The following is a 19,526-nucleotide window of genomic DNA, read 5'->3' as shown; positions in this document are numbered from 1 at the left end:
CTAGCTAGGGTTATTGTTCTTAATGCTAAACAGAGAATAAGGGATTAATGTCAGGATATGCAGGTTAGCATAGTAAATTGTGACCGGATGAAGGTGTAGCAAATGGCAGGTGTAACCAGGATAAGGTAAGCCTGAAATTAGTACAGTAGTTAAGAGCAATTGGCCAATTTGTCCAGGTGGCTATGATAGCCGATCTGCACACTATAACTGCTTTGGAAGTTTGGGAGCATATTAGTAATGTACTGTTCTTCATGCTGCTGGAGCATAGAGGGATCTGCAGTGCTCTCCATTCTGGCAGGCTTTGCTCTCCATGATAGTACATACTGCTGGGAATGGTAATGTTGTTCATACTGAGTTAGTATGCTGATGTACTAGAAGCTATGCTATGTTTATTTTTGCTCTTTTGTACCTAGCCATTCTACTATGTTTTTTGCTTCAAGTATTTTATGACTCTGCTAAGTAAAGCTATTTTTTGTTAACATACCTCTAAGACTCTGCTGTTGTTATTTTTTACCTCAACATACACCCCAACAATCAAAGCAGTGCTTCCCAAGCTATCCAATGTGAGGAGCAAGCAAAAATGTTGGTTCAAATGTCAAGGAACAGTACCATATTTTTGTTCATAGGCCACACCTATTTCTTTCTTCCCGGGAAAACTCACCAGGGACTGGCAGCCAATTGCTTGTGGACTGGCACCAGTCTAAGGGCCACCATTTTGAGGAGTACTGGGTTAAAGCACTGCTGAGAAATCATTTGCAGGAGGAATTGGCTAATTAGGGAAAGATTTTGCATTCCCTCCTATTTGCAGGTTTCTTCCTGCAGATTAGCCCCTTCTGTAATTTGCAACTGAAAGCAGTCAGGTCTCTGCTTGCTTACAGATCAAAAAAACATTTCCCCTGTCTTATTGGTTTTTTTCCAGATCTGCATCTTGCATAAACTGTATATGGTGGAGGGGCATTGACTTGCCTCCTTTACGTTGCAATGCAGTAATTTACTTGTTTTTATCATTGATTTATGGTTTTCATCAGGGTCAAAACTCAAAGGAAAATTTTGACATCGACAGACATGATGTCCTCTGTGTTCATGGCCTTCCCTGCATGATGAAACAACCTGCCTCAGGCAAGGCTGAGAAAAGATGCACTGTAGATGAATTCAGGACCTGTTATCTTAACGGTGCAGGAAGACCTAGAATGATGGTGTAGATGGGGCAACATTTGTGTTTTGAGTCAGCCACGGGGGGGGGGGGGGGAGCCTTGACCAGTAAAGTTTATCATTGCCTATTAATAACAGACAAAAATGAAATACTACCGTATATACTCAACTATAAGTTGACGTGTATAAGTCGAGGGGAGGTTTTGGGGCCAAAATTAGGGATTTTGATATAAGCCAAGGATAAGTCGAGGGTATCTCTTGCTCCCCCTCTGCAGTGTGGCTGTCCCTTCGGAGCACATCTGGAGCATAGCCAGTCTGAGGAAGGGAGGGAAGCAAACGTTTCTCTCCCAAGCCCTTCCTCAGCCCAGCTCTCCCTCTGGGGACATCCAGAGGACAGCCAGGCTGAGGAAGGAGGGGAATCAAATGTCCCCCTCCCAGGCCTTTCCTCATCCCAGCTGACAGGACAGACAGGCTGAGGAAGGAAGGGAAGCAAAGGTTTCCCTCCCAAGCCCTTCCTTAGCCCAGCTGTTCCTTTGGGAGACAGCTGGGCTACACAAGACTCTCGAGGAGCAAAACTTATTACCGTATTGCCCCGAGTATATGTCAATTCAGTTTTTTGGGTCATTTTTGGAGCATAAATTTCTTGACTTATAGTTGAGTATATATGGTACTATGTGAGAGATTAAAATTCAAAGGTGATCTGTGTGAAATTCCTTTTGCTTTTTAAATTTCTGTTGTTTTCTTAGTTTTTAAAAAAACCAGAACAATAATGTTCCTTGAATTCTTAAGCATTTTTCCACTGATTTAAAGCAGAGTGGGTGTTCTTCAAGCTTGTGGGATTAGTTTTGTGTGATTTAGTGCTCACTGGTACTCTGACATTTTCCATTCAAGACCTAGTATGAAAGTATATATCTAGAATGAATTAACTATAACAATCAATTTCTTTCTTAAATTCAGCACTATAATTTGTTGGGTGTTTGTTGTCACTTTGTTGCTGCTGTTTTAATAATTGGCAGTTAGAAATCCTTGCTAATTTACTACAAATCATCCCATCCTTCTTCAGAAGATATGGTTCTACTTTGGTTCAGCCAAAGTTTAAAGGGGAGAACCAACGTGGCAGTGATTTGAGTATACGAGTAGGTCTTTTGAGATCGGGGTTCGATTCCCTGCTCAACCATGGAAACCCACTGAGTGACCTTAGGCAAGTCACACTGTCTCAGCCCCAGAAAACCCTGTGATAGGTTCACCTTAGGGTATCCATAAATTGGAAACAACTTGAAGGTACACAACAAGTTTAAAGGAGTCAGTCAACAGGTCAGAGATGTCTGGAAGTTCAGATTGTGATTCTAAAATCACCATGATGTATAATTTCTCCTTTCTCCCTATCTTGTAAACTATTTTTTAAGAATTTAGTTGTCATATTAGGAAGCTAACAATGATACTGTCAAAAAGAAAGCGTCATGAGAAGGAACAGCATAGTCTTGTCATATCAGATTAAAGATCTGTAACATAAGAGTGAAAAGAGGATAGTTGCTGAAAGCCAACCAGGGTTAAAAGTTCTCAAATCTGATCTTTCGTTGATAATTACGATCTAAATCTAAGTGAACTTCTGCAACTTCTCACTGCTACAAGAGACTGCAGTATTTTTTTAAAAAATGCTGTTGAGAGTGGCTGTATGTTGAGATATGAACCTCAGATCTTGTAAATAGATTCCACATTTGAACAAAAGTTTGAGGCTTTGCTTTAGTGTGGCTTTTTGCCATGTCACATTAGTCTAGTTCTTTGCATTCAACAATGATTAGCCAAATTTCACTGTGAAATTTGTATAGCAAACAGATTTTTTAAAGAAATAGTTTATTAGGCTGCTATTTAGCCTTTTTTCGATTATAAAAATAAAGCAAACACAAATGCTGATTAGTGTCCCCTCCCCCGCAAGGAATAGACAGAATATTCCCCCATCCATAAAAAGCCCTTAAGCAAATTGTATAATCCCTCAAAGACCACTATGAAAATACTTCAAGATCTATTGACAACACGGACCTAACCATTACTCATGACTTGGCAAGCCTCACAATATTATTTTTACCTCTACTTTTTATTTCATGGGTAATATGTTCTACACCATTGTGGTACTTCCGCCAAAGTCTGCAGTGTTGAAAATATTTATCAAACCACATATTTGGATACTGACTATGCAGTGGTATTTGCACTTTTAAAAATAAATAAATAAATTCTTTCTGAGTCTTGAATTGGTCAGTTTTGAGCTGTAAATGTGCAAAGCAAACTCTACAGAAGTAAGTATGCTCTGCCCCAAAAATAGGCTTTACAAGTTTCAAAGTACAGTACAAAGTTCAGTGAAAAGAACTGAGCCAAGAGAATGTTTCATACAGGGAGGTCCCTCCTCACTCTCGATCACACTAGAGGTCAGGGAATCTCATTAAAGGTGAGAATAGGATTCCCAGATGAAATAATTGTTTAATTGTTGTGTGGAAGAGGGTGTTTTAGCAAGCAAACACCCCTCCATTAAAAGATAAAAAGGAATTAAAACAATTCCATTTAAAACAGTACAGCATCCTCTGCCCATTCTTTAAAATTGTCCTTAAAAAACCTGTTGGAATAAAAAAGGTCTTTGTCTGCTGATGGAAGGACAGGGGACCATTATGGCCCTCCTGAGAAAGGCAATCAAGAGCCTAGGGGCAGTTACTGAGAAGGCTTTCTTATGTCCCTACCAACTGTACTTGTGACAAAAGTGGGGTTGGGAAAAGCGATTCTCCTGATGATCCCAGTGCCCACCTAGGATTATATAGAGAGATACATTTTTCCAGGAAGTCTGAATGTGAACTTTAAAAAATTCCTGGGGGCTCTGGGACCACAAAAACAGTTTTGGGAGGCTGCATGTGGCCCATGGGGCACACTTTAATTCTTGAGCTACACCATTGTTTAGGCTTTTAAAAACAAACAAAAACGAAGCAGACACAATTTTTTGGTTCCTGCCTTCCCCTTTCCTCCTTCCCTTGTGCACCACAATTAGAAACGTTTGATCTTGGCAAACCTTGCTGTGATTTGTGGTCCTGATTCATGGGCAATGTGGTTTGTTCAAATCGTAGTTTGTAGGTTCAGGGAAAGCAGCACAATTAGATATTTCAAGCAAGCAAGAAGAGGAGAGGGATCACCAGCTTGCTTTTACAATGCTAAGGTTGAAGTCTTGTGTATACCAATCAGGAAATTCTCTAATTGAAATCAATGGAACTTAGATCTAAGTAGAGACATGTATAGGCTTGAACTGTAAACCATGATTTGTTTTTTGGATATGTTGTCAGTGAGTAAAGAGAAATAGTGGATTTTTGGGGGGTTTATGGCTAAATATTGGCGTAATATTATAGAAACTATTATGAGGAGACAGTATATACTGTACAGCCAAGCTGCTTGCACTATAAATAGTGCTGTGATTCAATAAATCTTGAATATCAAAGATTTTTGAGGACATAGTGTATCATGATAAAAACATATAAAGCAATGGTTAACTTTGGTGACAATTCCCACTAAATTTAACATATTCCTATAGCTGGTTTGGAGGGACTTGTAGCTTGAGGAGTTTTGTTTAAAAATTGAACTATATCTTCCAAGAGACATTTAAATTCTGAATATTTTATCAGTGAACAGTTTTCTATTCATCTATAATAATCCACCTTGCTCTTATATGTCTGTCATTCTGGGATATGAAAAACTCCCATCTGCAAATCACATCTGCTTTTTTGCCCTGTCCCTTGTTTGTATCAAGTAGCAATATTCTTTTTTGTCCTGCATAAAGTGTATTTTTTAATATTCTTCAAATGTATGCATGTTTAGTTATTCACAATTTAAAAGCATGCATGGCTGTGTGTGTATTTTATTTCTCTGAAAAGCAGTGTTGGGGTGCATCTGCACTGTAGAAATAATGCAGTTTGACACCACTTTAAGTAGTGTAGTGCCATCCTATGGAATCCTAGGATCTGTAGTTGTACAAGATCATTAGCCTTCTCTGCCACAGAATACTGGTGCCTCACAAAACTACAGATCCCAGGGTTCTGTAGGATGGAGCCATGGCTGTTCAAGTAGCATCAAACTGCATTATTTCTACAGTAGATGCATCCTAAGTCATGCAAATGTGCTAATTTCTTAAGCAAGATGCACTTTATCTTGCAGGAGTCTTGGGAGATATTTTTGTTGACAATCTTTGTTCTCAGGAAAAAGAAATAGCAAAAAACAGTAAACACGGTATTCTTGTTGTTATGTGTCTTCATCTGGCTCTATCTTATGGTCCCCCATTATAAGGTTTTGTTGGTATTCAGAGGTTTGCCATTGCATTTCTCTAAGGCAGAGAGAGCATGATCTGCCCAAGGTAACCCAGTGAGTTTCCATAGCTTAGCAGGGATTCAAACCGTGGACTTCTGGAGTCTTAGTCTAACAAGAATTCTACATAATAGTGGCTCTCAGACACTGGTTAGTCTCCAATATATTTCTCCAGTATGCTTACCCCAAAGCAATGCCATTGGAAATCCCTGGTAAAACCATTCACTGTGATGAGAAGCAAAAGCAGAGCCTGGAAACCTTAATGTTAGTGCTAACACATTGGTTTTAAACTTTTCAGAAAAATTAATTCATTAATGTTAAACCACTAAGAATTTTTTTTTTGTGTGAATTGGTTTGCTAAGTTGCTAAATTAGAAGCATTTATCATTACTAGACATGGTATTAAGAAATGTTACTCATTATTCAAAAACAGCATTTTTGACACTTAATTATCAAATTTTAAGCTTGTTATTGAAGATGAATAAGGGGAAGCAGTGAATTTTAATGAATATTTCTAAACTAGAGCTCAGTCACCCCACATCTCTTTCCACACCCTCCACATGTTCTGTATATGGAAAACATGAGAAGAAGTGGATCAACATCTGAGACAAAAAATTGTATCTGTTTCCTTCTGAATCCAAACTGCTAACCAGTCTTTAGATTTGCATTTGATTCACTTTGGAGGAGGTGCATTTCAATTTGAACATCTCAATCAGACTCTTTTTACTGAATCTGAAGCAAAGACCTAATGGAAATACGTTCGATAACAAATGGTCATACAAACTGCCCCAGAGTCTAAAAGTGTGAATTTGTTTGATAGGTTAAACATGTATGATTTAAGAATTGCTTGATATTTATTTTTATATAATTACAGTACATAGCAAATGCCAGCAGATTGTTCTTAATGGAAGACAGATGAATTTGTCAACTTCTTTTAACAGAAATCTGTTTACACAGCCAAGAAAGTCAAATATGGTTAATCTTTTTTTTCATGTACTATACATAAGCAAAAGTGTGCTTGCTTAATCTTACTTTTGTTATGACAGATCTTTTTAGTATAAGTTGATTAAAGCATGTATCATGACTAGTAAAATCCTTAGCATATTTACCTTTAGACATACCTTCTATTGCATTCAGTGGGACTTGTGGTCTACTACAGAAGTTGGGACCTGTAATCTGTTAGATCTTGTCGGCTAGAACTCCCAAACAGTATGGTCACTGGTTTATATGATCTGTAGTCTCAGAACACCTAGAGTGCTCTAGGTTCCCTCCCTCTGGATATTGAGTATGGTAAGATTGTGGGCTTTGTCTTCTGTGCTTTGGGATAAACTGGATTTGGCAGGGGAAAAAATAATTCAATTTAAGAAATTTTAAGAACTTAAAATATTGTATATGGTGGAAAAGAACATAAGGTTAGGACTTTGTCCTTTTTCTCTGTCTACATTTTTATGTGTCATAAAATGGGGTTATAAATGGCAAAGTCAAAGGGAAATTAAATGCAGAAAGTACTATGATGTGGCAATTACTTGAAAACACAGTGGCGGCAATTCACAGAGCAATTTTGTTGGTAATACAAATATTTTGGCATTTACTAGCTAATTAACCAATGTAGTATGATTTAAAAATCCTTCATCCCAATTTAGGATATAGATTGTAGAATTAAAGTCAATATGTTGTATGTCTCTCTTTGAAGTTCCTATGTTGAAGAATGAGCATATTAAGCTCGATAACAGAATGTTCTAAATTATTTAAATCTCTATCTGTTTACACCCCTGTTTGTGATAACTGCTATTTCTAACATCTTATTTGAATCCATTTGTGTGCATTGAGACTGGCCTGTTTGTTGAAGGCAGAAGGCCATTCTTGGAAAATACTATATGGGGCTATACAGCTGCACACCTTTGCCCCAGTAAGCTGTGGCACCGACCTGCTCCCTAAAAAGAAGCCACTCTAGGCAGCTTCTTTGAAGGGGTGCCATGATGATGCTCCTTTTGGCCCGCACTGTTTGGGCACTTGGACACCCATGCGTCATCATGGTGCACCCCGTATGGTGCATGGGCTGCGAAAGTAGGGCTGGGCGTGTGTAACCCTATCTTAGCCCTCGATACCTCAACCCTATCTAGCCCTACCTTCAGGCCGAGGCTGGCACAAAGTGCCGTTCTGTTTAAGGCTTTTGTTACACTGGAAGATCTGGAGGTGAATCAACCCTTCATACTGTAGCTGTGACATTATTAGGTCTTTTAATAGTGTTGCCTGAGCAGATGTTGCTACAAGTTGGCATCTGGATTTGTTGCAGGATCTGGTACTTGTGTCTGTGTATCTGTTTGTACATGGTTTGTTGATGCTTGCGAGTGGCTGTTCTAGATTAGGCACAATAAATGCTCAGTGTCTGTGTGAGAGAAAAAGCATTGATTCATTCCTGAATTCACATTGATTCACTCCTGAATCCAGAATTAGGTGTCCAGCATCAATCACATAGCTGGGTGCCTCGTTCTGACCTCAGAGTGTGTGACTAGCTGGTGCTGCATTGGGCAGCACAGCGGGACATATTTTAAACAGATGCATGGCATTGGAATAGAGGACTTGGGATCTTCCAGGAAGATACAGAGCAAACAGTGAGTTTTCAAAATCCATTCTAAGAAGCGTATATCTCAGGTTTGGTACTGAATGGGCTGGATCTCTGGTCTGTTGACACCAGAATTGAGGTTTGGGCTGTGCATTATCTGGATTCTCTGCAAGAGGACGGCGGGAAGACGATTTATTGGCCCTGCAGACATGGTCCAGGACGCCATACTCTCTAACTGTCCCAGTTTGGCAAAGACCACCTCAATTAATCCTGTTACCTCACCTTTTCAGCTGCTTTTGAAATGTTTCAGTTCCTCTCTACTCCTCTGATTTTATTCCTTTGTCCTCAGCTTACTTCAGGTACTGTAAACTGAGGGGCAGTACAAACGGGCTGCTGGATGCCGCCCCTTTCTGCACCGATCCGCTCCCTCTCAGGAGCAAAAAGGCTGCTCTAGGCAGCTTCCTGGAATGGGTGCCATAGGCATGCTGGTGTGCCCTAATGAGACCCTTCCGCATAGTGCCTTTTGGGTGCAGTGCTGCATGTGTGTCAACATGGCACGTGCCGTATGGATGGGCGTGCACCATAATGGCACCTGGGCAGTGCAACAAGGGCTTTGAGCATGTGAACGCTCAGCCCCAGCTGAACCCTACTGCGCGTACAGGCTGGCACAAAGTACTGGTATATACAGCCCCTGAGTTCAAAGTGTAAAAGCAGTTTGCTCTCAGTTCCATCTCTGCATATAATTATTTTTGTTTTCATTGTAACAGTTCCTTTCTCACATCAGCCATAAGTATGTATTGGGGCAATATAGGTTAACAGTTGTAGATTCTAACCTGTCAATGCTAAGGCCCTAATAAAGTTTTTATACAAAAGACTAACCTTCTGGAAAACACAGAATAAAATACATTGACCCAGCCTAACTTCCTAGTAGAGCTAGTTCGCAGGTATACAAACAGTTTCAAGGCTATGATAGGTAGTAAAAGGGTTTAATGAACAATAGCCTTAGCAGTGTTACTGAGGTTATGTTGCTCTATCTGCCCTATTGCATTATCATACCAGAGGATTAGCCTGTCACATGCCAAATACCATCTTATAAATATGATTCCTGGTACTTTTTTCATGCTTCTGCTAGTAAAGGGTACATGAAAGTAAACAACTGAACTTGTATCACAGACTTCAGTATCTGGAAGCCACAGATGTGAATGCTTTGGCATTGAAAATCAATTAGTCTAAAAGAGCAAATGTAATCATTGTCATGGTATAATCTGATGACTCTTATCAATGTTAAACTTATAAAACTTCAGTGTATAAACTTAAGCCAACTATACTGATGGATGCCACCTTACTTCTCAAGAACTAACAATATTAAGTTTTTTTTCTTTTGTACTTCATGGTATATTCTAATATTTCTTTACCTGTATTTTGTTACCAGCTCTTTCATGTGGCCTATGTCCTCATCAAATTTGCAAATTCTCCTCGTCCAGATCTGTGGGTATTAGAAAGATCAGTAGACTTTGGAAGAACCTATAAACCATGGCAATATTTTGCTCGTGAGTATCAATTTTAGCTTCTTTTAAGTGCAGTTTGATATCTCATATGAACTTGTGAATTAGTAGTTTGCTACTAGTTTACTAATTATTTACCACTGAAACCGCCAATGGCCAAGGGGATGGCAGCATATGAATTCCTACTTTTGCATTTTATGGAACTAGGGAGAAAGTCTGTAGCCCTATGCAGAGACCATCTATTAAATGTTATATGAATGCTGTAGGCCAGTACAGTTATAACAGACATGGAACCAGATGATGTTAGTGGAACGTAACTTTGTTTTAGACAAAGTTAAAGCTCTGCTAGGAAGTTAGGCTGATTTGTGTGTGTCAATGTATTTTATTCTGTGTTTTCCAGAAGGTTAGTCTTTTGTATAAAAACTTTCTCTGAATGAGAGAGAGATGCATAGAATCAGTCTGTGTGTGAGACAAAGGACAGTGCAATGTATTTTGTCAGAACAACTGTGAGCCGTGGGGTAGACCAAGGGGCAGGATTTGAATTACCGGGACTATTTGCTTTTTAGTGTGGCCCTTCATGATAATTTACATATTATTGTTGCGTTGTGCTCTCAAGAACTCTTTTACACTATACAACTACAGCACTATTATTCCACTTTAACTGATATGGTTCCATCCATGCAGTTTGGGGGAGGCATTTAGTATTCCCAGCAAGAAAATATTAGTGCCTCACCAAACTACAAACTACAGGATTCCATAGGATGCTGCCATGGCAATTAAAATGGAATCATGTGGCATAAAAGAGCCTCAGGAAGGACATTTAAAACAGAAAGGTCCTGGAAACACACCCTTTCCCTCTTCTTCTCTTTAGATTCTAAGGCAGATTGTTGGGAACGTTTTGGAAAGGAGGCAAATGTTCGTGTTAGAGAAGATGATGATGTCATTTGCACTACAGAATATTCTCGGATTGTGCCTTTAGAAAATGGAGAGGTAAGTCCTGAACAATAAAGACAATAATACTACTTACAACAGAATCCTGGAGAGCCATAGAATTCTCACAATTTAAGCCAAAATGTAGGTCTTGAATTGGTAAATCCTTGTCATACAGATAATCTCCTTTTCCCTATTAGCAGGACTTCCTGGATTAATAAATGCTGCCTGACATGGATAAAGCTTCCAGTCAGCTCCTAAAATAGTATAGTTCCAAGAACCAAGTTAAGACCTAGTGGTGCTCATTATTATTCTACAATAAGCCCTTTTAAAAAGAGCTTTGGGTCATTTTCTTTCATCTTTAAAAATATCTGCTGTGGTTTACGGGAAAATTCCACACAACATTTGGTATTTTCCCACTGTCATAAAAAGTCATTAATTAAAAGGCCTCATTCAGTGTCAGTAGTCAATTACTTCATGAATCCATGCACCCAGTCTCAAAAATCACAGTGATCAAACCCTCTGACTTTTTACCAATATAACTGTATGTTAGGAATGTGTGTATAACCATTATTGATATTCACAGTAATCACAAGTATTCTTTGAAGTACTTTATTCAGACAAAGCATTTCAGTTGTATTATTTTCTTTGCATGGAGTTCCATTCAGATGAGTCACAGTGCAGATTCCTACATATCACTAATAGAACAAGGCTCTTTCATCCTGTAACAAGCTGTTTTCTTATCGTAGAAATAGTTTGAGAGCCTAAGCAATTGAAACATTTTAAACATATATGACTCAGTTTTTGACATATGGGTAACCTATGTCCTAAGGGCCTACCTTGTTTGACTTGAGATTGTAAATCAGCCTAAGAATATAATTGAAAAATGGTGTCATCATCATTGATCAATGGAAAAAACTGTGTTTTTACATATGTGTATTTGTAAGGTGCCAATGGTTCCCCATGCATTTCATAGGGTTTACATAGTCTTGTCTATAATCTTCATACCTCAGAGCACTGCATCTTGGTAAGTGTAGTTTAAAATGTCAAGATATAAGCTAAAGGGCATAGACTATGCAAAATCATAGAGTTCTTACTCATATCCATTTTAATCTTGAAAATAAATCTTGTTGAAATGGCACCTGTTGTGCCTCAGAATGGATTCTTGCATACATGTACCTGGAAATAAGTCCCACTTATTCAATGTAGCTCGTTTCTGGGTATACATGTATTGTATAGCCCTGCAAGTTATCTAGAAATTTTTACAATGAGTCCTTCTTTCCATCTCTGCCCATTGCTTACATGACATAGGTACTGCTTACCTATAGTCTCCATTATATTTAGCTTTACATATTGTGGATGGTGTTGCAGTGCACTAGCAACTTTATTTAAGGATCTGCTCAAGTCCGCCCTTTGTTTAAATAAAGGTTTCAAGCAAGGGTCAAAGACCTCATGTACACAATCTTTCTGTAGAGATGTGTAAGTTGCTTGCTATAAGTTTGTCTATACTTAAAACAGATCTCTCTCTCTCATTATCTCTTTTCTTAGATTGTGATATCCTTGGTAAATGGTCGCCCAGGAGCAAGTAACTTCACCCATTCTCCCACACTTAGAGAATTTACTAAAGCAACAAATATTCGTTTACATTTCCTCCGAACCAACACACTTCTTGGACACTTGATATCTAAAGCTCAACGAGATCCCACAGTGACACGCAGAGTGAGTGAAAGTAAATAACAATTGATCTAAAGAGACACTAGATCTTCTATTCAGCACTAACATTTGTTTCCGATCCACAAAATATCTGGGCAATTTGGGTTAGTTTTATTTTGAAAGTAAAATATTCCCCCATTAACTTTATGAGGAAAAAAAAAAAGGAGAAATAGGAACATTGGTCACCTCTCCATATGGTGTATTATGTCAGAGATATGGAACTTTTGGCCCCCCGGAGGTTTTCACAAATATTTTCCATTGGTCATGATTCTGAGAGTTGAAATCCAACATCTTTGGAAAGCCAGAGTCTTCTCATTGTTTGATTATGGGTTGGTCACCTCTTTGAGAGTATAAGAAAAAGTCATTTATTTAATTTTTAAAATTGGATTTTTAATACATCTTTCTCCTTGGAGTTTCCATGAATGCTTCCAAGCAATGACTCCAAGCACTACCAACCAAACGACACTACAGTACAGCCTTACCACCTTAATAGCTTCTCTGTGGAAAATCTGGAAGAAGTAGTGGAAAAAGACAGGACACAGAAGACAGCATTATCTGGACCATGTATAAAATTCTGTTAATGCAGAAAGACAACCATATCATAAAAGCCTTTTGTAGAAGCTACTTCTTTGCATGGCATACATGGAAGAATTTATAATGAGTTTGACTACTGTTTCATCTAGCCTTTTTCTGTTTCATTTAACTGGAAGTGGTTCTATGAAGTATTAGGCAGAAATGTCTTTTCCAGCTATCCTATGTAAAATTTTAGTTGTTGAAAGTGATGAATATATTTGGGACCATCTGTGTGTAAAACATCTGCTTTGTCACTGACCTATGGATTTCCCAGAGCTTAGAAAAATGGGTTTTTTAAACTGCACCTTCCAACTAATGGTCATACCAGCTCAGTTTTATGGGAACTGTACTTCAGAATACTAACCTTTTCCAAGCACTGGTGATATTGCTAGAGGTACATGTGTCATATTTTTCAAAATTTCTCTGCATGAAGAATCCACTGTTTTTCTCTTGAAATGTATTATATTGATCAAATAGTTTAGATACACAAAAAGGACCTATTGGACACATGCCCTGGCTCTGCCCCGAGGCTGGCGTGATGCTGCACACTGCACCACATGGTGTGCAGCATCATGGGGCTCCTCTGGAACTGCATTTAGATGATGCAACACTAAAGGAGTGGCATAAAGCCACAGCACCAGCAACTGCAGCGCCCTTTCCAGGGCACAAAAAGGAGCTCCTTTTTGTGCCATGGAAAGGCCAGATTGGAGGTGCGGTGTGCAGTTACCACAGCCCCAATCTGGCGAATAGAGGGGCAGTCTCAAATGGTGCCAGAAGACTTTTTTTTTTTTATAATGAAACAGATTAACATGGCTTTCGAGTTCAGGGTGCAAGATTAGTTTGTACAGTAATCAGTTAACTCAGCTGGAGGGATTGGAGGAGTGGAATTTTGTACTCCTTTGTAAACTCAGATGAAAGCAAACTGCTGCAGCCCCTCTTTCTTGTTTGTTTTTCCTCATTAATAACTTTTACCATCTTGATTTCACTCTGATATTGCTTGGCCACATGTGTCCTGATTTTCATTGGTGAATCATTGAATGATATGCAGTCTCTCTAAAAATGGATTCCTTTTGGCCTTCTCTGTTTTATTGTATATGACTATAGCTTAGATAGGGTGGAGAATCTTTTCTTGCTTTTAAAATGTACACAGAGGTTGTTACATTTATTGACATTTTCAATGAGTCACCCCAAACTAAGCCCAGCTTTATCTGTTATATATGTTTTAGTGGCAGGGAGTGGTGCTAAAATAACAAGCTTTTCCACTCACAGAGCACTATTTGGCTTAATAGGGCTTGCAAGTGACTTATAGTCCAATCCTATGCATATTTATTTAGACATAAATCCATAGTGTTCAGTGGGATTTCTTCCCAAATTTTCACTCATCTAGCAATATATTCCTGTAGTGCAATCCTATGCTTGTTTGCTCAGAAGTAAGCCCCCTTGAATTATGTGGAATTTACTATCAGGATAATCAATTTAGCGCTAGTACTGAAACCTTAATCTTATTAGGTTTATGGATTGACATCTCTGCAGTATTACACTGGAAAAACTGGCAGCTGAATGACACCAGTGACTAAAAATCCTGGAGAATGACTAACCATTTGAGATTATAAAGCAAGGCTACATTGCTTTAGCCTCCTCGTGAATGAATAGTGAGGAGGAAATGGTTTCTGTTGTGTTGTATCTTTGGCTGATATTGTGTTAATGCTAAATCAGTGTGAACAGACCTCTGTCTCTAAAATTATATCTTGACCAATACATCATTTTGAGAATCCCAACTTCTATTTAAATGTGTTAAAATGCTTTGAAGAAGGATTTGGAAGTGTGGGGCTACTCTTTACTGAACGTCCAGAAACCACTGAAGGGCTAAACACCATACAGTAAATAATTACAAAGCTTTGTGCAGGTTATCTCAGAAACCCTAACAATATCCTTTCAAATAAGCCAATATTAGTATCTTCCCAATACTATAAACGTTAAGACAAAATAGCTTGCAGCGGGTTCATGCTTGAGCTAAAAGACGTGAACTCACAATTTGAACTCATTGCTGATCAGTTAAATTATATCTATTCTCATGAAAGAGAGACTTTATTTCTTGCTCATAATGTCCATTCTTTCATTCATGGTTATATTTATCTTTTCCAATGTCTACCTATTCTTAGTCTTTAGTGAGAATGTCCCCAGGGCACACCTTTTCATTTTTCCACTCTACTTTTTTTATGGGGCAGGCTCATCTACTTCTTCAGTCCATGGGAATAAATAAATAAAAATTTAAAAATTCTATAAAGTGTGAGATTTAGTAGCAGAATAAACAGTGTGTGGTAGAGGACAGTATCTATGGTAATATGTACATTTCACTAGCAAATTCAAACGATCATGGTTACACTGATAACCTTTTACAGAAAACACTGAGAACAGGGTTAACTGTTACTTATCTACAAATTTTGTTTCTGCTGTCTAGTACTTCTACAGTATAAAAGACATCAGTGTTGGTGGGCAGTGTGTTTGCCATGGGCATGCTGAGGTCTGTGATCCAAAAAGTGAACCAAACTCACATAGGTAAGGAAACTAGGAGTACACTTAAAGTAACTATGCTTTCAAAATGATTGCTTTATGAATGGATGCCAGCTTATGCAAGTTTTTTTTTAATAGAGTTCACTCAAGTACATTAGCATGTTAGTGTTTCAAAGATGGAGATGAATGCCATTATTTTGTAATGGCCTCAGTGTCTTATTGCCACTTTTATGCATGTATTGTTTTGTCATCTGTGTACATTGACCAAAAAGACTGTGCTGCCATTCTCATAGTACATACTTACATTTTCCACCTTTGCATTAGGGGTAATGGGTGAAAAAGCCTTAATATTTGTTGTAGTGGTGGTTGGTGGTTTACATGTCACTAGGTTTATGCATCTGCTCTGGTGTTTAATCTGAATTGTTAAATAACTTTCCAAGGTGCTGAGCTGATTTTGAGAAAAGTATTCAGCATCTTGGATAGCTCCTTTAAATTCTATACTAAAATTTGGAACAGATTCGCCACCCCATTTACCCAGAAGCTGTCAGGCACTGCTGGTGTATTGAATGTACAGTCATCCCTCCACATATGTGGTTCTGACTTTTGCAGATTTGATTATTCATAGATTTGAGTAATATGTTCTCTCTAGGTCTTCCAGCACAACTTTGCCAGAGGTTGACCATAGGCACTTGTAGGTCCTCTAGTGTGATTCTGTGGGCAGGATGTTGACCACAGAGTTGCACTGAAGGATTTAGAGATTCTATGGCTCATTACAGACGGGCCTAAAAGTGCGCTCTCCGTGTGTGCTAGGGTTAGAAAGGGGCATCCTTTCCGGACGCCCCCAACCCTAGGACGCGCGGAGCACGCACAAAATGGTGGCGGCCATTCCACACGGCCGCCACCATTACGATGTCACGACCGCGCCGCCTCTAAACGGGGCGGCGTGGTTGTGACGTAGTGGGGCCGCGCGAGGGCGCATAGTGCGCCCTTTCTGCGGCCCCGGAAGGAGCTCCGTTTCGGAGCTCCTTCCAGGTTTGCGTTGCTGGGCGCAGCCTTTACATGGCTGTGCCCAGCAACGAAGAGGAGAAAGGGGCCAAGCGACCCCTTTCTCCTCCTCCCCGCCACCGGTGGGTGTCCTTGGGACTTGAAGCTTGAAGCCTTTTGCCGCTTCCTCGCGGCCTGGAAAGCGGTGGATCGGGGCCTCGGAGGCTGCCGTTGGTGCAGCTGAGGCCCCAATACACCGGGGAAAGGAGCACCTACAGGCTGCCCCAAAGGGGCGGTCTGTAACGCACCCAAGATACGTGTTCTCTCAGGTAAAAAATTGTGGTTTTTTTAATATGTGGTTTTCCCACTTTCATGGGGGTCTTGTGTCCCTAACCCTAGCAAATGTGGAGGGCCCACTGTATTTTCAGATCCTGAAAAATTTGTGTTTTGTGGATTTTTCTTATCTAAATAGATTCATTATCCTAATAAATTTCCACTGTAATCCATGACACAGTTCCACTGCTTAACATTCCACTGGTCTTTAGGGTGTGCATTCTTCCCCAGATGCAGTTACAGTACCTGAAATTCTCACATCCCACAGCTGTTAAAGGTGTAAGAGTTCTCCTCTCTTTTGCTCCTGGTGACAGTGATATGAATGGAGTTTATAATGTTTGGAGGCAGCTGCTTCCCTGCTTTCCACACCAGGTTCCTATCAGTGCTTTAGCCTCATGGTAACTTAAGCTTAATTTTTTAGAATCATTGGCCGGGTACAAATTGCCAGTTTGTGGTGGCCTGGGGCTAAAATTAGGGCTCGGGAGTATGGAGTATCCGCATGCTCCTGAGTCCTAGCGTGGGGCGGTGCCACCATTATGGCAGCCTCCCATCTGCTTGAAAACCTCCAGACTTCACCACACGTAGGGGCAGCATGTTCCAGTTTTGAACAGCTCTTACCACCAGGAAGTACTTCCTAATGTCTAGGTGGAATCTCTTTTCCTGTAGCTTGAATCCATTCCTCCATGTCATGGTCTCTGCAGCAGCTGAAAACAAACTAGTTCCTTCTTCCATATGACATCCTTTTAAATATTTAAACATGGCTATCATGTCACCCTTTAACATTCTCTTCTCCTGGTTAAACATACCCAGCTCACTAAGCCACTTTTCATAAGTTTCCCAACATTTTACCTTTTTTTAAAACCAAGAGACTGTGTCTATATGGGGACACTTTGGTTTGTGCATGCATGCATCTTGCGAAATTGTAGATAGTACAAAATAATAATTACCATTTATACTCAGCTATAAGTCGACCTCATGTATACATCGAGGTCAGGTTTGGGGCCAAAATTATGGATTTTGCCATGACCCGTGGATAGGTTGAGGGTAGAACTTGGAGGTTCCTTCAGTGTGTGTATGTGTGCGTATAGCAAGAGAGACTGTCATTGAGCCTTTTCTTCATTGTTTCAGCTTTCATTTCAACCAGATGCATGGGTCGGAGGGGGACTCTGAAACAAACAGCAATATCAACCAGTCACCCAGAACTCTTTCTGTTTTGCTTTTTCTTGCTAAACTCCTCTCCGCATGGCATAGGGAAATCTGAAAGAACTGCTATCACGCTTCCATAGTGACCTGTAAATAAGTCGACCTGGGGTTTTGGGGTCAATTTTTGGTCATAAATTTTTAGACTTATAGATGAGTATATACAGTAAATAGAAAGGAGGAAAAATAAAATGAGGTTTACTTAAACATACAGGTACCAGTGTGAATGTCAGCACAACACTTGTGGAGAAACCTGTGATCATTGCTGTCCTGGATATAACCAGAAACGCTGGCAGCCTGCAACAACCAGTAGCTCAAATCTTTGTGAACGTAAGTAGGATAATAAGATAGTTTCTTATTGTCAACAGTGATATCATGGTTTACAGCACAAAGAGGTACATTTTTCAAGACTGATCCAGATGATGGAACAGAATGATAAAATGAGTTCCCAAGTTTTATTCTGTTGGTCTCTTACAATCATGTGTTAACTGCAGAAACTTTAACTGCACACATTTTGTAAAGGTCCATTCCACATGGAGAAGTATAAGTGAGCAGATCATGTGCTGTCATTTTCAACTTAGTATTTCATCATCATTTGTTAACCTCAAGAAATCTAGCTATTTAGTCTGTCATCCTATGTTAACTACAGTCTCACTTCAGCTAATTTTTTTTGTTTGCATTACCCTTCTCTAATCTGATCTCTGCAAATTTGTTGGACTGCAACTCACATCATTCTCAGCCACTGGTCATGCTGTGTGGGAGTTATGGAAGTTGTATTCCAACAAAACAAGAAGGCCAAATTTGCAGGATCAGTTGATTGATCAGATGGTTGAAGAGACAATCTAGATAATTAGGAGGTTGGCATTTAAGATCTGTTGTTTTAGAAAATGACTGATGCAGTTGTTTCATGTTTCTGTGGGAACCTGGGCCACGATTTTCCAAATCCCACTCCAACATTACAACTTAAACCACTACATCACTAGCAACATCCTGAATATTCTATCTTTGCACAGACAGGGAACCCAGTATGCGATTTCAGTAAGACTTTTGCTAGAATCCAAGCTAATGAGCCTTTGATTTATGAGCCACTTTCCTATATTTGAGGTTAGAAGGTGATCATTTAGTGGTGAGATGCAAGCACTTTCAACAGAGTTCCAGGTTGAATCTTGATAGACCATGAAGAAAGATTATGCTATTGTTTATGGTATGCTTGTAATGAAGCTTTCATGTCAGTATTAAATGGGATATACTAATTCATTCTCTTTCAGCATGATCTGCCCTAGCCCGTAGGGTTGTGTTGTGAAGTCTAAGTGGGGAGGAAGATCGCCATATATGCTGCCTTGTGTTTGCTAGAGGAAAAGTAGTATATATAAGTAGCACATAAATTAATATAAATCTTGGCTTGTTAACTAACCAAAAGAAAGCAAGATTGGTAGCCAAAAAGGCTTTTGTCAATAAAAGAAGATTTTGAGTTTGGAGAAATTTGGTCATATTTAGAGTAGATGCATTGAAATCAGTGGGGTGTGAGTTGGACATGATTATCTTTATTCCCACTGATTTCAATAGGTCTGCAATAAGTATGACTGAGGGTGCATCTACATTGTGTAAAAAAAAAAAGTAGTTTGAGACCAGTTTGTGTTATAGCTCCACCCTATGAAATCCTGGTATTTGTAGTTTTACAGAGTCTTTAGTCTTCTCTGCCAAAGAGTGCTAATGCCTCACAAA

General features: G+C 39.4%; 1 protein-coding gene across 1 annotated transcript in view; it reads left to right on the top strand.

Moving 5' to 3' along the window:
* The window catches only part of LOC121917420 (laminin subunit alpha-3-like), a 176,128-nt gene that overhangs the window by 20,283 nt on the left and 136,319 nt on the right, over positions 1–19,526 (top strand). The window contains exons 3-7 of the mRNA XM_042443368.1: positions 9,482–9,599; positions 10,426–10,544; positions 12,033–12,203; positions 15,232–15,329; positions 18,016–18,131. Coding sequence (XP_042299302.1) covers positions 9,482–9,599; positions 10,426–10,544; positions 12,033–12,203; positions 15,232–15,329; positions 18,016–18,131 — 622 coding nt within the window. The remainder of the gene's footprint in view (positions 1–9,481; positions 9,600–10,425; positions 10,545–12,032; positions 12,204–15,231; positions 15,330–18,015; positions 18,132–19,526) is intronic.

This window comes from Sceloporus undulatus, unplaced genomic scaffold (genome assembly GCF_019175285.1).
Source record: "Sceloporus undulatus isolate JIND9_A2432 ecotype Alabama unplaced genomic scaffold, SceUnd_v1.1 scaffold_17, whole genome shotgun sequence".
In the NCBI taxonomy this organism is placed as follows: domain Eukaryota; kingdom Metazoa; phylum Chordata; class Lepidosauria; order Squamata; family Phrynosomatidae; genus Sceloporus; species Sceloporus undulatus.
This window is presented reverse-complemented; position numbering and strand designations above follow the sequence as displayed.